This window comes from Pinus tabuliformis, chromosome X, assembly GCF_031772625.1.
Source record: "Pinus tabuliformis cultivar Carrire ecotype Pingquan chromosome X, CPIR1, whole genome shotgun sequence".
Lineage (NCBI taxonomy): Eukaryota > Viridiplantae > Streptophyta > Pinopsida > Pinales > Pinaceae > Pinus > Pinus tabuliformis.
Window position 1 is genome coordinate 347,464,398 of NC_142308.1, and position 13,606 is coordinate 347,478,003.

General features: G+C 41.9%; 1 protein-coding gene across 3 annotated transcripts in view; it reads right to left on the minus strand.

The window, feature by feature from the left end:
- LOC149139887 (nucleic acid binding protein) overlaps nt 1-13,606 on the minus strand; it is a 188,633-nt gene that overhangs the window by 48,870 nt on the left and 126,157 nt on the right. For all 3 annotated transcript variants that reach the window (XM_089447285.1, XM_089447287.1, XM_089447286.1), the window contains exon 3: nt 5,733-7,735. In XM_089447285.1, coding sequence (XP_089303411.1) covers nt 5,733-7,735 — 2,003 coding nt within the window. The remainder of the gene's footprint in view (nt 1-5,732; nt 7,736-13,606) is intronic.

Consider the following 13,606-nt stretch of genomic DNA (forward strand, 5'->3'; position numbering starts at 1 on the left):
GTCTCTGATGAAATGATATCTGATCCCGATATGCTTTGACCTGTCATGAAATACTGGATTCTCCGTGAGTTTAATGCAACTCTGATTATCACAGTAAATCACTAAAGGTCTCAACGGCTGACCAAATAAGCCAAACAACATCTTGCGAAGCCAGATGGCCTCACAACTAGCTAGACTGGCTGCCATATACTCTGCTTCCGCTGAACTCAGTGCTACTGACTGCTACTTCCGGCTGAACCATGACACTACTGCTGAACCCAACCCAAAACAACACCCTGAAGTGCTCTTCCTATCAGAAGCACAACCTGCCCAATCAGAATCAGTGTATCCTGCCAATCTCACTCCATCTCCCTGCCTGTAGTCCAGACCATAATCCACTGTCCCCTGCAAGTACCGCAAAATGTGTTTTGCAGCCACCCAGTGAACCTTCCTAGGCTCACACATAAACTGACTCATCGTGTTGACTGCAAAACAGATATCTGGTCTGGTGTTGACCAAATACATCAAGGAACCAATCAGCTGCCTGTACAATGTGGGATCCACCAACTCGGAATCCGAAGCATGAAGCTTCTTCCAGTTGGTGATCATCGGTGTCGACATGGGTCTACAATCCTCCATGTGGAATCTGCTAAGGATGTCCACAATATACTTCCCCTGCCCCAGGAAGAAATGTCCCTCCTCCTGCCACACCTCCAAACCCAAAAAGTAATGCATCAAGCCGATGTCCTTCATCTCAAACTCCGCTGCAAGATCTCTCTTGCAGTGCTCTATGAGTCTCTCTGCACCTGTAATGATCAAGTCATCCACATACAGCACCAGAATGAGAGGCTCCTCACCAATCACAATAAAGTAAAGGTTCGGATCTGCCTCACTCTTTGTGAAACCCATCCCCTGCAAGTATGCATCTATCCTGGAGTACCAAGCTCTGGGAGCTTGCTTCAGGCCATAAAGGGCCTTCTTCAATCTGCACACATGGGACTCCTTCCCATGCACCTCAAAGCCCTGTGGCTGCTCAATGTACACCTCCTCCTGTATGAAGCCATTGAGAAATGCGGTCTTCACATCCATCTGGTGGATCTTCCAACCCATCTCTGCTGCTATCGATATAATGGAGCGGATCGAGGTATATCGAGCCACGGGAGCGAAGGTCTCCTCATAATCAACTCCCTCTACCTGTGAGAACCCTCTAGCCACAAACCTTGCTTTGAATTTCTCAATGCTGCCATCTGCAGCATGCTTTACCTTGTAAAGCCATCTGGAAGTAACCACGGATTTGCCCTCAGGCCTCGGCACCACCTCCCAAACATCATTCTTCATGATAGAAGAATACTCCTCCTGCATGGCCTCTCTCCAGACCTGCTGGCTAGCTGCCTCCTCATAGCTAGAAGGCTCAGAGTCAAGGATGCTGGTAACCATCGCCATATAGCTACAAAATCTCTCAGGTGGTCTACTCTCTCTGACCGGCCTCTTCGGCTCAGCAACAGATGTGGCATCTCTCAAGGTGTCCTGAAGCCACTTGGGCTTCCTCTTCCCTGAGCATGCTTCTCCCATAGGAGAATGAAACTCCTCCTCCTCATCCCCATCAGTAGCCTGAACTCCTGACTGTCTGTCTGCTGTCCTCCTGCCTGCACCTGAACCTGTAGAAGCTGAGGTACCGTGTGAACTGTCCATCAGTGGACTCCCTAGTGAACTGCTCTGTGAACTGCTCTGTATGCTGCCCGGAGCACCACCCCTCTGGCTCGGCGAGCCACTGCTCACTGATGGACCTGACATCCTCATAGATGTACCTCCGGATCCTCCTGATCCCTGCCCACTGGATCCCTGCGACTGACTCAACTGCTGCTGAGGGTCTGGCTGATCCAGATACTCTAACTCCCGTGACCTCCTAAAGGCCCTGTCCTCCTCGAACTTCACATCCCGTCTGACAACAACTTTCCTCTGTGCAGGAATGTAAATCCGAAAGGCCTTTGAGGTCTCACTGTAGCCCACAAAGATACCCTTCTCTGCGGTGGGCTCTAGTTTGGTCCTCTCCTCCTTGGGTATATAGGAGTATGTAATGCATCCAAAGATATGAAGATGACCAAGATCAGGCTTCTTCCCAGAGAAAGCCTCCTCAGGAGTCATGTGCCCCAAGGCACGATGCGGACTCCTGTTCTGTAAGTAAACAGCTGTGTTGCAGGCCTCTGCCCACAAGAACAATGGCAACCCCTGATCATATAACATGGCTTTGGCAGCCCCTATGATGGATCTGTTCTTCCTCTCCGCAACCCCGTTCTGCTGGGGGTTGTAAGGAACAGTGAACTCCCTCCTAATGCCTGCCTCTGCACAATAGTCAACAAACTCTCCAAGGGTGTACTCTCCTCCATTGTCCGACCTCAGGGACTTGATCTTTCGACCTGTCTGAGTCTCCACAAGAGCTCTGAACTCCTGAAACCGCTTGAAGACCTCACTCTTGGTCTTCAAGAAATAAATCCAGGTCCTCCTGGAGTGATCATCAATGAATAAGACATAGTACTCATATCCACTCAAGGAAACATGAGACATCCGACCGCTCACATCGGAATGAATCAAATCAAGTATCCCCGTCGCTCTGCTGTCACTGCTGGGAAAAGGGGATTTGGCAAACTTGCCCCATCGCACAACCTCTGCAAGTATCATGGTGATCAGTACTGAAATCTGGCACACCTGTAGTGATCTCCCGCAATGTCCTCAAGGCTCCATGAGACATGTGCCCCATCCTGCGGTGCCAAATCTCACATAGCTCAGAACTGCTAGCTCTGCTGTCGGTACTACAGCTCAATGCCAAAGGGGGCTGGAATGCAAACTTGTACACCTTTGCATGGCGTACACCTATCACTCTAGCTGAATCAGCTGGAGAGCCCCTGGGATACATCAACACCTGTCCTTCCCTGAACAGTACCTCATATCCTCTGTCCTCCAACGCTGAGACGGATATGAGGTTCTTCCTCATCCCTGGCACATAAAGAACCTCTGACACCTTCAAGGGAGGTTTGGACTCCCTCTGAAATGTCACTGTCCCCACCCCGACTGCTCTAACAACTCTGTCATCACCGAGTACTACCTCAATATCAGTGCCACTCTCTGAAAGCTCTGAGAAGTACTCCCGGACTCCTGTCATGTGACGTGAAGCCCCACTGTCCACATACCAGATACCTGTAGATGCTCCGCTAATCGAGGGAAAAGCATGCTCCCTCTGAACCTGTGTGGCAGGTGATCCTGCACTAGAGGACTCACATGTAGTGAACGCAAACTCCCGGTCAAAACGACCTGCAAAGTCCTCAATCTCAGCTGACGCTGCCACATCCTGGGTCTTCCCCTTCTTCTTCTTCTTCTCCGGACACACAACTGCATAGTGTCCCATCTTCTGACAATTCCAACACTTCACTTTGGAATAGTCCTTTTGTGAGTTACCCTGTTTACCTTTACCTTTGCCTTTGCCTCCACCACCGCTTGTGGAAGCCTGCTTCTTCCCTTTGCCTTTCTTGCCTCCTGCCACCAGTGCTACGTCCTCATCCTGCTCAACTGGCTTGGCTGCCCCAAGCTGTCCTTTCCTGATCTCTGTCTGTATACAATCATCCCAAAACCTCTCCCATGTGGGAAGGGTCTCACGTGCACAAACCCCATCAGCAAAGTTCAACCATGAACGGGGGAGGCCATTCACTGCAATACGCACCAACTCAGTGGATGGAATGGCCTCTCCAATCGCTGCCAACTCATCTCTCACATTGGTAATCTTTGTGAGATATCCAGCTGCACTATCATTCCCCATCTTAATGTTCTTCAGCTTCTCCTTCAGGACCATCTTCCGGTTCTCATTGGTACTCTGGTAGAGATTGGACAATGCTGTCCACATCTCATGGGCATTGCTCTTTCCTCTCACATGAGGAATGCAATGGTCTTTGATTCCGTCTAGAATCAGCCTCTTACCCTTGTTGTTCTTTCTATTATAAGCTGCCAACTGAGTAGCATCAGTAGGCACAACAACAGGGTGCTGTGCTGTATGCACCATGATATCCCAGACTTCTGCCTCCTCAAAGATACTCTGCATTCTCTCCTTCCAAACGCTGTAATTTGTATGCCCATCCAACCTATCCTCCACCCTCAATCCCAATGACATCTTGCTGTCCTAAAACTGAAAAAATAGCACTGCTGTGGTAAAGATAAAACTGCTGTTTATGAAAAATCAGCTTGCTGGAATTTTCTGAGTGAAAAAATCAGCAGCTGTATTTTTTCCTTTTGCTGTCCCAAACTGCCCTTCAGCACTCAAGCTCTGATACCATGTAAAAATTTCTGTTTCCCACCCCAGTTTTCAGTTTCACCTTATTTCTCCCATATAGTTAAATGCCCATTCCCATAGCCATACATTTAACAGACTGAAAAAATAAATATTGCTGAAAACACAAATTCTGGAAATTTTTCAGAGTGCTGGAAATTGCAGAAATAAAAAATCAGCAATTAAAACAGCCATAAAAACACATTTAAACTCAGTGATTTTTGGTCAACTTGACCCTGGAAAAACCCCCTACAACTCTTGGGGAAAACCAGTTTGAGAGCTCTTCTTTATTTCTGGAAAATGCCTTTTACAGAGAAAATATTTTTCAGCAAAAACAGAAATTTTCCAGCAAGCAAACTTATCTGTTTTTTCAGCTAACAGACAGTCTGAAAATGGCTGTACGGACCGTACGGATGTACGGACTGTACGGACCGTACGGATGTACGGACTGTACGGACGTACGGGTGTACGAACCGTACGGACTGTACGGACGGCCGTACGGACTTGTACGGACAGACCTCGAAATTCGTGCAGAAAATCGCCTCCTCGATATTCGTGCTGAAAATCAATTTTTTTCACTGTTTTGCTCACTAAATCTGCCTTTTTCTGCTTGTTCTTTATGCTGTTCAGATTTGCTGAAATGCTGCCTTGGTGTGTGTGCCAAACTGCTGCCTCTTTCTCCTCCTTGTCCAGAAATCTCCCTTGCTCTCTTGCTCTCCTTCTCCCAATCTGCTCATGAAAGAATGAATGATCTTTTTCTTCTTTTCCTCCCTTAACCCAACCCTAAATGACTTTTGGGTGATCCCTAAATCCAATGGCTGAAATAGATTTAGATCAATGGCTGAGATTAAATGCTCATTTAAATCTCACTTTCTATTTTTTAATTCACCCCACTTTAATAAAGACCCACTTAGTCATTTATTTCCAAAGTCACTTTTCCTTTCTAATTTTTCATTGACTTTATAAAGTCACTTTAAAATTAGACTTAGTAACTTTATCACTTAAAGTCACTTTCAAATTAGATTTAACTTTATAAAAATTATAAAGTTACTTTAGGAGAAAAATTAAATTCTTTTGGACACTTTTCCCTAGGCCAAAGATCAAAGCCTTAGGGAACCACCTGTCCTCCGGTACCAAATTTCAACATATATATATATATATATATATAACACTAAACTCCTAGAGTAGGGCAAGGGAGGATTATAACATCAGTAATAAACAGAGATTAATGAAATTAATTTAATAATCGGTATCCATACCATAGACAAGGCTGAAAAAGTTATTACTGACATTTGTAACATAACACTTTAACCCAACGCCAGTTGCCATTTGAATGAGGAAAAATACAAACAATGATACCAAAAAACTAGATGTTACTTAATGTCTATAAAATAGATAAATGTTCATCAAAATTATGCTTATAAGTTTCATGAAAAACCTGAATTCTATTTGAATGCATGATCCCAATCGTCCAGACATATTCTTAAGAGCTGCAGCAGCTGCTTCCACAGTGTCAAATTCAACAAACCGGCATGGTCCCCTAATTGTTTTTGCACTCTTCACTTTTGTTACCATGCCTGTAGTTCCACAAGCTAGATTAAAAACTGTTTTCAGCTCATTTTCGTTCATAAAGTGAAAACCAGCATCAGGCAATCCTATCCAAAGTGTGTTAGTGGGTACTCTTTCTGCCCCTTCTCTACTAACAATAGCACGCCCATTTCGTGGTCTTGTACTGTTCAGACAACTTGATACTGGATTGATGTTGTACTTCTTGTACAACGACGAAAGGGCTGATGATAAAGATGCATTTGCATGACCCCTACCAGGAGGTGATCCTAACAGACTACTTGACCCAATTCTATTGTTGTTATTTTTGAATTCAACAATTATATTCTGACCACCAAATCTCGCACCATTTAGACGAGATTTAGCAATGGCAGCAGATTCTGGTGAAAGAAAATCTATAAAACAACATGAACTTTGCCGAACGAACTTCCACCCTGTTAGCTCACCAACATTTTTGAAAGCATTAATCAACTCATCATCTGAGACTGACGCATCTAAACGACCAACCCATAGATGACGATTGCCACTATTATGTCCTTCCTTCACACTTGAACTTGCTGCACACCCTTTAGATGACTGAGTAGAAATTCCACCCTCTCTACGTCGCTGTCTGATATGTGCCATCACAGCCGCTCCTTCCTCTGGGGCATCAAACTCCAGTAAGAGTGCATTGGCACTCACAAGATCTGTCACAGAGTGTGGACCCTTCAATCCTGCAGAAATGACATCTTTCAAAAGCTCATCTTTCACCCTCTGACTTGATATCTTTCCTATGTAAACATGGCAGCTAGCACCCACAGCAGCTCCACCAATAGCCCCTCGACTTCCCAAGCCTACATCTAAAAATTTTACTCGAAGGGCAGATCCCCAAGGTGAAGTTCCCTGCAAGCTCGCACGGGCCTTTATTGCATCCCTGATATTTCTGAATTCCACCAATCCAAAATCCAATGCACAGAACAATGAGACCAGCTCCACAGTGCCAAACTTTTCAAACTGTAATCTAAGCAGAGAATCTGTGGCATCTTTTCCAAGTGAGCCAACCCAAAGTTGCTTTGAAGCAGCAAAGACATCCATCGCAGCAGGATCACCATCCGAATACCATGCAACTTGCCCACGAATAGGAGAAGAATGGGACTTTGAAACAGTGGGTTGCTTAGCCGGTGACATTAAAGGAGGCGAAATTCCATTTGTATCCTTTCTAGACACAGCACCAGCATACTCATTATTAAAGGATCGGGGTTTATCATCTTGAACTATGTGTCTTCCTGTGTTTCTTGTACCATTTTCCCTCACTTCCACTACCTGAGCACCATGGCCATGAGAAATTCTCAGGTTTGGTGAACTTTCAGATATAAATCCCCTGCCAGCACTCCCTGCCCTTAATTCCCCTTCTTGATTTCGACTTCGACTGTCATCTTGGCAAGCTGTAGAACTCCCATACTCCTGGCCTGAATTATCCTTTACAAGTTTAATATCAGTTCCTAGAGAACTAACTGAGCGTCCTATCTTTACATTCTTCCCAGCATTTCGATTTATTGAATCTCTATCTTCATCAGAGAAATGGCTATCCATAAGCACATTATTTGTTCCACTGTCTACAACTTTAGCAATATACCGACCAGGCATACCAGATGAATCACTGAGCCTACTCAAGTTGCGGGACATTCGTGTTGTCATACACTCGTCACGTCTTGTTTCTTCCTCAGAATCCCCCGCCTCACTGTCTTCTAGAAAATTCATGTTAGAGGTAAGTACTGGGAAAGATTCAAGAAGTTCTCTCAGTTTTGGTGAGGCCTCCAATACAGCTTCAAAATTTGCTGACTTACAAAACCTGGAAGCCAGCCAACTTCTCAAAGAAGGATTTATTTCCATCACCTGGAATAAAAAAGAAGGAAAGATCAGTCCAGAATCCCAGATTATAGATGTTCAGGTAAGCCCTTAAACCTAACACACCTCTGCCAAACCTACATTTCCTTTCCCATACTTCAAGACATATTTCATAAACAGTTTATCTCCTTCAGAAGATATATTTAATCAATGACCAAAGTAGGGAATGAGGACCGTCTGAAACATGTATCCAAGATCCAAATGGACAGGTGTTGCCATTTACAAGATAGGTTTATCAAGTTGGTACTTCATTTAATTACTACATAGCAAAAATATTTCAATCCAATCCGATACTCCCAAATTCCAAACATGTGAAACAGATGCAAAGAATAATCATCAAATACAACGCCCAAAAAGGAACCCATTTTTTAGTCTTCTGATATGACCACAGTTCTGAAGATAACCTACCAAAAACAGACCATATTTTGTACAGATCTACTCATAGTATTTGCTTATGATAGACATCACTTAGCGTAACTGAATTGCATACGTCTTGTATGAAGAAATTTTACGATTCAACCCACATGAAAGGATGCATTAGATTAACCATGATTCTTGTTTTAAATTGAATAATGAAATGAGAATTGACAGCATGGAGTTGGGTTGATGATGTTGTGTTGAGAGCATGAACATGGATGAAGACTGCAGAGGGGGTAAGTACTGTGTAACATGTGGTTCAGACATCAGTAAGCTGATGCACGATGAATATGTAAGTTGGGAAGATATAAATGTAGAGTCTTCAAGTTGGGGCCAAAGCAAATACAGGGAGCTCTAGTCTGACTGCTCTCTGGTTCCTGGATGTAACAATCTTGATGCAAATATTTTTTATTCATATTCTAATATATTTAGCAGTTTCAAAGAAAGAAAGGTCAGTGACATCAGATGAATCAGACAGTTATGAGAAAAGATCAACGGAACTGATTTCAGAAAATTTACTCTTTAACTTTGGTGAACGAAACAAAGCAAAGAGTTGGAGTTTGGGCTAAGTTTAGATAGTTTCTGCTACCACACCAATTTCATGCATTTCTATTAAGAATTTCAACAAAATGTAAGTTATAGATTATTTCAAAAGCTTTCAACAAAATTATAAAGAAAACAAAAGTAATTCCAAAATCAAACCTCTGGACAAAAGGTTGCACCCAACATAAAATGACTTACTTTTCGAGACAACTCAAAGATAGGTTTAGACGTTGGCAATTTATTATAACCTAAATCTGCAAAACACAAGAGATAGCTAACAGGGAAAAAAATATAAAAGGCACGGAGGACCAATATGTAAGTGGGGATTTTTAAGAGCTTTAAACAAAATATGAATAAAAAGCGGCACCAGAATCCAATCTCTGTATGAAAGTCGTGCCAAAATAAAAATGGCTCAATTTCAGAGATGACTTACAGCTAGTTTTAAAAGCTGGAAGTCTTACCATAAGCTAAATCTGCAAAAACTAGAGGTCACTAATGGGGAAAAAATTATGAGGGACTAATGACTAACATCTAAGCAGGGATTTCCCTTTGTCTAGATAAAAAGAGGACAAACAACAGGGATAGAGCCAAGGAAAAATCCAGAAGGTGCAAAAAGCAATTACCCATGAATGCAAGAGGACCTTCTGATGTAAAGTCATAAAGCATCTTCTATCTTCCAAATGCCACAGAATTCAACAGGTGTGCCAAATGTGGATTCAGTAACATCTAAGGGGGGGTTTCCATTTTTCTAGATAAAAAGAGGAGAAACAACAGGGGTAGAGCAAAGGAAAAATCCAGAAGGCGCAAAAAGTAATTACCCAGGAATGCAAAAGGAACTTCTAATGTGAAGTCATAAAGCATCTTCTATCTTCCAAAGGCCACAGAATTCAACAGGTATGCCAAATGTAGATTCAGTCTGTTTCACATGACAGTACAGATCCTTCTATTCCTTCTAAATGGTCATAGTATATACAAGGAATAGAATTTACAACCCTTCAAGCTCAAACTTCAGGATTCATCCCAAATAGAGTGGAGGAACATATATTGTGCTTAGGAAGCCATACCTCTCACATACTGTGCCAGAATTGAGTGTGGTCTGTTCCATGCAAAGTACAATTTCTGACCCTACTTGTAAGTGATGACAATTCAGACATTTGATCAGAATCAAGAAGATTGCAAGTGTTCAGACTTCAAAGCTGTCCTTCAGAATGTGCTCAAATTGTTGAACCCATTTGTGAAAAAGAACTGACAAGGGAAAGATGACCTTCAGAATCTACCCAGCATAGTTAAAACCAACTGTGAAGAAAAACTGGCAAAGGAAAGTTAACCTTCAGAATTTGCCCAAGATTGTTGAAATAAACTGTGAAGAAAAACTGAAAAAGGAAGAAAGATAAGTACTGCTGACCCCTGAACAATTGTAAGTTGATCAATCTTAGACTTAAAGTTGAGAAGTGGTTTCAATCAACTGCATAAGCATGATAAAGCTAAGTCGCATGAAATGCGGAAACTGGTAAGAATTTTGGAAATGAGGATGTCTCAAAACGTGACCCCCCAAAAAGCGCAAGGTTAAAATATATATATATATATAGACACATGCACACGCACACACATTCTCTTGCAAGATATAAGAATGATACAAATATATGACATTTTAGAAGGAAACCCATGCCTATATTAACTCCATAGATGATTACATGATACAAAATACATAATCAGCCTTTATAGATGAGGCTATACATCCAAAACCAGTCTTATATATGAAGCTATATGTTCAGAAATAAAATATGTGCTATATCCAAATAACTATTCATCTCATCTTGATCATCATCAACAAAAATAGAACAAGATTCCTGTTCAACAGAAGTGGAGCACGGATTGGATTAACAGGGAGCTCCACCCCACTTGCATCACCACCAATATCAAAAGCAGCAATAGAATCTAAGTATTCTAGATCCAAATCCCAGTCTTAATAAGGTTCGCTTTCATATTCTTCACCCCTACAAGACACAAAGCATAGGTTCAAATGCACATAGACAAGATCCTCAACTTTTCTACGATCCCAACCTATTGCACTAATAAGTAGATTTAGAAACTAATTAGATGTCATTGTATCTTCATGAAACATAGATTAAGTGTTTTAGGCTCCCAATGGGTTCCACACCCTCTATGGGTGCTTGGGTGGGCCCAGACAACTCTAGAAATGCGCCAAAATGCTGTAAATTCATGCCGAAACAGACCTAAAGACGCCCAAGTCATTTCATGCGGCATTTCCAAATTGTGAAACATCATACGGCAAGCTGTTTCATACTCATTTCAACGCTTCCAAGTGTTTAAAGTACAGGAATGTCAGCTAGATAGGAACTTCCTACAGCTTAGTGATAAAGTGCCACGTATCTAACCACAGCACCTTTGTTAGGCATTAGATTCTATATACATGGACTATTTTCTATGCAAGCTCGTGCTTTTGTAATCATCTTCTAGCCTAGGATTTTATTGTAGGCTTTTATTGTATCATATTCAATGTGTAAAAGGTTCCCCTTATTACAAATAAGGCAATATGATAGCTTTTCATAAATATTGAAATATTAGACTACAAAAGACTGGGACTAGAATACTTGCTGCTTGCATACAAGATAACTGAGGTACATAGAATCTAATCAGTAACAATCTATTGAGGTTATGTACACAACATGCCCTCCTCCCCCCTAAAAGGCATCTATCCCCAAAGCTAAGAAATCAAATAGTAAATACCAATACTGAAAAACTGGAGTAACTGAATAGATGAGTTTCCACCCCACTATAAGTTCATAATATGAGTCCAAAATATGTAGTGTATAATGGCTCAAAGACGTGTATACACATCTTTGGATCTAGAGGAAACATTATATTGCACAAAAATGATAGTAGAACCTAGCTCTTTTCATCCAAAGTGACTTTTTGAAGTCCAATAGAAAAAGGAAATATCTCTACATTTTATGACTAAGATACTAGAATAGTAAAGACAGATTTGAACACTAAACTTCTTTATTCCAAAACTATTATTCGATGTTACACGAGGACACACTCATGATGGTAGGGTTAACACTCCACGGGATCCCCACCATCCCATGACATGGGTACTCCATTGGAGATGTTTCCCCATGCACCCTTTTTGGGCAAATGCCTAAAAAGTTAAAAACTCATAAGGAGGCATCTCCTCCAAATATAGAGGCATTCTCCCAAAAGAGGGAACCCTTGGGCGCTCCCCCTCAAAAGAATAAAGGGGACTCTTGGACACTCCTCTTGAGAAGACTACAACGTACATGAAAATAGGCAAAAGAATTAATTAGAATTTTAAAAATCTATGGAAATTTCGGTAATGTAAAAAATACGGTTCTTGATGCAAAACAGAATTTCCAGCTCTTTAACTAGAGGTTTCCTGGATCTTAACCCTATGAGCTCAGCCTTCAGACTTTTATTAAATATAGAATAAAACAGCAGTGGAATATTACAATATTTCAGTCCTTAACACCCCAATCTTCTAGCCAATCTAAGGTAAAAAGGTACTGAAGTGTTCTGGACAAGTTTCAGCTCTCTAGTGCAATCTTATCATGCATAAAACAAATCTGAAAACTCTTATTTACAACAATAATAGCAGCAGCAAAACAGTCCTTATCTTATTCAACTACAGTGTAAAATAACATAATTTCCCTTTAGATATGGCAAATCAGCAAAACATATTTACAAATCACGAAGAATATAGATAGCTGAAATCAAATCTGCAATTTACACAAGTATTGGTCAGCTGAAAGCTTCAAGAATATGCCTAAGATAAAGTCATACATACCATAGACTTATCACAACGGTAGTACAATCTACTAGCTCTCCAAAACCCTAGTTAAGGAAAACCGAGAAGAACATGGGCTCAACCAAGGAGCTCAAACATGCATGAAACACTCAAACAAGTCCTCCAAGACAAGACGTGTCATTCTCTTCACCAAATGCACCTAGGGTTCCATATCAAACCCCTAATCTGAATTCTCAAATGGATGAAACCCTAACCCCAAACTTCGAAATACCCCAAGATGATCAAGAACCCCTATCAACCCAAACAGACACCAAGTACAAATGATGATCTAAGAGAAAGAAGATGACTAGTGTGATCATCCTAGTCACATCTCTAACATAAGAGTGAATAAGAATTACAAACGCAATGAATATACAAGGACTCTTTGTTATGTATTTCATATATATATATATGGGGAAGGAAAAGGAGGCCAACAATACAATGTGGGTCTAAGCCCTTACAAGCAACCTACAACGAACACACATAGGCCTACACAAGTGAAGCACACCACTCTAATGTTACACGTCTTGCTCTAAGGCAAAATCCTACAAAATAAAGGCTCCTAGAGAAGTGAAGCACACCACTCTAGGGTACACGTCTTTCTCTAAGGTAATGACCTACACAATAAAGACTCCAAGATGATGCAGCTACACAAAGTGCATCCACACGCCTCTTACAAAGCCATTTGGTCTCCATCGTGGCTCCTAGGCCATTTACTCCACTGCATCCACTCCCCCCACATGAGGATTGTCGCAACCAAGGAATCCCCAAGATAACCCCAATCCTCCATACACAAATCCAAGATACCTCGTGCTATTTAGGGCTTGATGCCCTCCTACAAGATGTACAATGCTCCTCCTAAGTAGGGCATTCTCAAAGAAAGAGAACATCTCCATGTGGCCATCATGAAGGTCATCCCCCAAACTAACAAAAGGACTCCAACACCATAGGCAAGAATGCCAAGCACCCACTTGAGGTCAAGAAAGATCAATCATGGACCAGCGCCCATGTGCCAATCCATCTCAAACCATCCAAGGGAAAAATATACACCACATACCCAAATCTCATGAAGC